This window comes from Xyrauchen texanus, chromosome 40 (assembly GCF_025860055.1).
Source record: "Xyrauchen texanus isolate HMW12.3.18 chromosome 40, RBS_HiC_50CHRs, whole genome shotgun sequence".
Taxonomy (NCBI): Eukaryota; Metazoa; Chordata; class Actinopteri; order Cypriniformes; family Catostomidae; genus Xyrauchen; species Xyrauchen texanus.
Genome location: NC_068315.1, coordinates 135,001 through 137,500, shown reverse-complemented (window position 1 = coordinate 137,500; position 2,500 = coordinate 135,001). Strand labels below are relative to the sequence as shown.

Here is a 2,500-nt window from a genome sequence, read left to right as displayed (position 1 = left end):
AAAACAGGCTTCATTTTCCTTATGCACAATATAATTATTCAATTTTCCTTTTGATTTTGAGGTGAAATATAAACTGCACATTTGTTCATGATAATCACCCATTTACAGCGATATACTGTATATATATAATATATATCTCTAATTTATGTATGTTTTATGTTTTTAATATTTCTGTCTGGCCATTTAGCCGATTCCATTGCTGATGTCACAGCGATGTCATTCCATCACGTTGTCTCAAGAGCAGGTGTCGTGTCTGCTGGCGAACGCGTTCTTCTGCACGTTTCCTCGCCGCAACTCTCGGAAGACGGAGTTCAGCAACTATCCTGATATCAACTTCAGCAGGTGCCGAAAACTTCCACACGCTTCACACTGCACATCAAAAACATCCACACGCTTCACACTGCACATCAAAAACATACACACGCTTCACACTGCACATCACAAACATCCACACGCTTCACACTGCACATCACAAACATCCACACGCTCCACACTGCACATTGCAAACATCCACACGCTTCACACTGCACATCACAAACATCCACACGCTTCACACTGCACATCACAAACATCCACACTGCATATCACAAACATCCACACGCTCCGCACTGCACAACACAAACATCCACACGCTCCACACTGCACATCACTGCACATCCACACGCTTCACACTGCACATCACTGCACATCCACACGCTCCACACTGCACATCACAAACATCCACACACTTCACACTGCACATCACAAACATCCACACTGCACATCACAAACATCCACACGCTCCACACTGCACATCACAAACATCCACACGCTCCACACTGCACATCCACATGCTCCACACTGCACGTCACAAACATCCACACGCTCCACACTGCACATCACAAACATCCACACGCTCCACACTGCACATCACAAACATCCACACGCTCCACACTGCACATCCACATGCTCCACACTGCACGTCACAAACATCCACACGCTCCACACTGCACATCACAAACATCCACACGCTCCACACTGCACATCACAAACATCCACATGCTCCACACTGCACATCCACATGCTCCACACTGCACGTCACAAACATCCACACGCTCCACACTGCACATCACAAACATCCGCACACTTCACACTGCACATCACAAACATCCACACGCTCCACACTGCACATCACAAACATCCACACGCTTCACACTGCACATCACAAACATCCACACGCTTCACACTGCACATCACAAACATCCACACGCTCCACACTGCACATCACAAACATCCACACAGCACATCACAAACATCCACACGCTCCACACTGCACATCCTCACACTCCACACTGCACATCACAAACATCCACACGCTTCACACTGCACATCACAAACATCCACACGCTCCACACTGCACATCACAAACATCCACACGCTTCACACTGCACATCACAAACACCAACACGCTCCACACTGCACATCACAAACATCCACACGCTTCACACTGCACATCACAAACATCCACACTGCACATCACAAACATCCACACGCTCCACACTGCACATCACAAACATCCACACGCTTCACACTGCACTTCACAAACATCCACACGCTCCACACTGCACATCACAAACGCTCCACACAGCACATCACACTGCACATCACAAACATCCACACGCTCCACAGTGCACATCACAAACATCCACACGCTTCACACTGCACATCACAAACATCCACACGCTTCACACTGCACATCACAAACATCCACACGCTCCACACTGCACATCACAAACATCCACACGCTTCACACTGCACATCACAAACATCCACACGCTCCACACTGCACATCACAAAAATCCACACGCTCCACACTGCACATCACAAACATCCACACGCTTCACACTGCACATCACAAACATCCACACGCTCCATACTGCACATCACAAACATCCACATGCTCCATACTGCACATCACAAACATCCACACGCTTCACACTGCACATCACAAACATCCACACGCTCCACACTGCACATCACAAACATCCACACGCTCCACACTGCACATCACAAACATCCACACGCTCCACACTGCACATCACAAACATCCACACGCTCCACACTGCACATCACAAACATCCACACGCTTCACACTGCACATCACAAACATCCACACGCTTCACACTGCACATCACAAACATCCACACGCTCCACACTGCACATCACAAACGCTCCACACAGCACATCACAAACATCCACACGCTCCACACTGCAAATCCGCACGCTCCACACTGCACATCACAAACATCCACACGCCCCACACTGCACATCACAAACATCCACACGCTTCACACTGCACATCACAAACATCCACACGCTCCACACTGCAAATCACAAACATCCACATGCTTCACACTGCACATCACAAACATCCACACGCTTCACACAGCACATCACAAACATCCACACGCTCCACATTGCACATCACAAACGCTCCACACAGCACATCACAAACATCCAC

General features: G+C 48.5%; 1 protein-coding gene across 2 annotated transcripts in view; it reads left to right on the top strand.

Moving 5' to 3' along the window:
* LOC127633622 (poly(ADP-ribose) glycohydrolase-like) overlaps positions 1 to 2,500 on the top strand; it is a 41,488-nt gene that overhangs the window by 22,912 nt on the left and 16,076 nt on the right. For both annotated transcript variants that reach the window (XM_052112850.1, XM_052112851.1), the window contains exon 8: positions 188 to 342. In XM_052112850.1, coding sequence (XP_051968810.1) covers positions 188 to 342 — 155 coding nt within the window. The remainder of the gene's footprint in view (positions 1 to 187; positions 343 to 2,500) is intronic.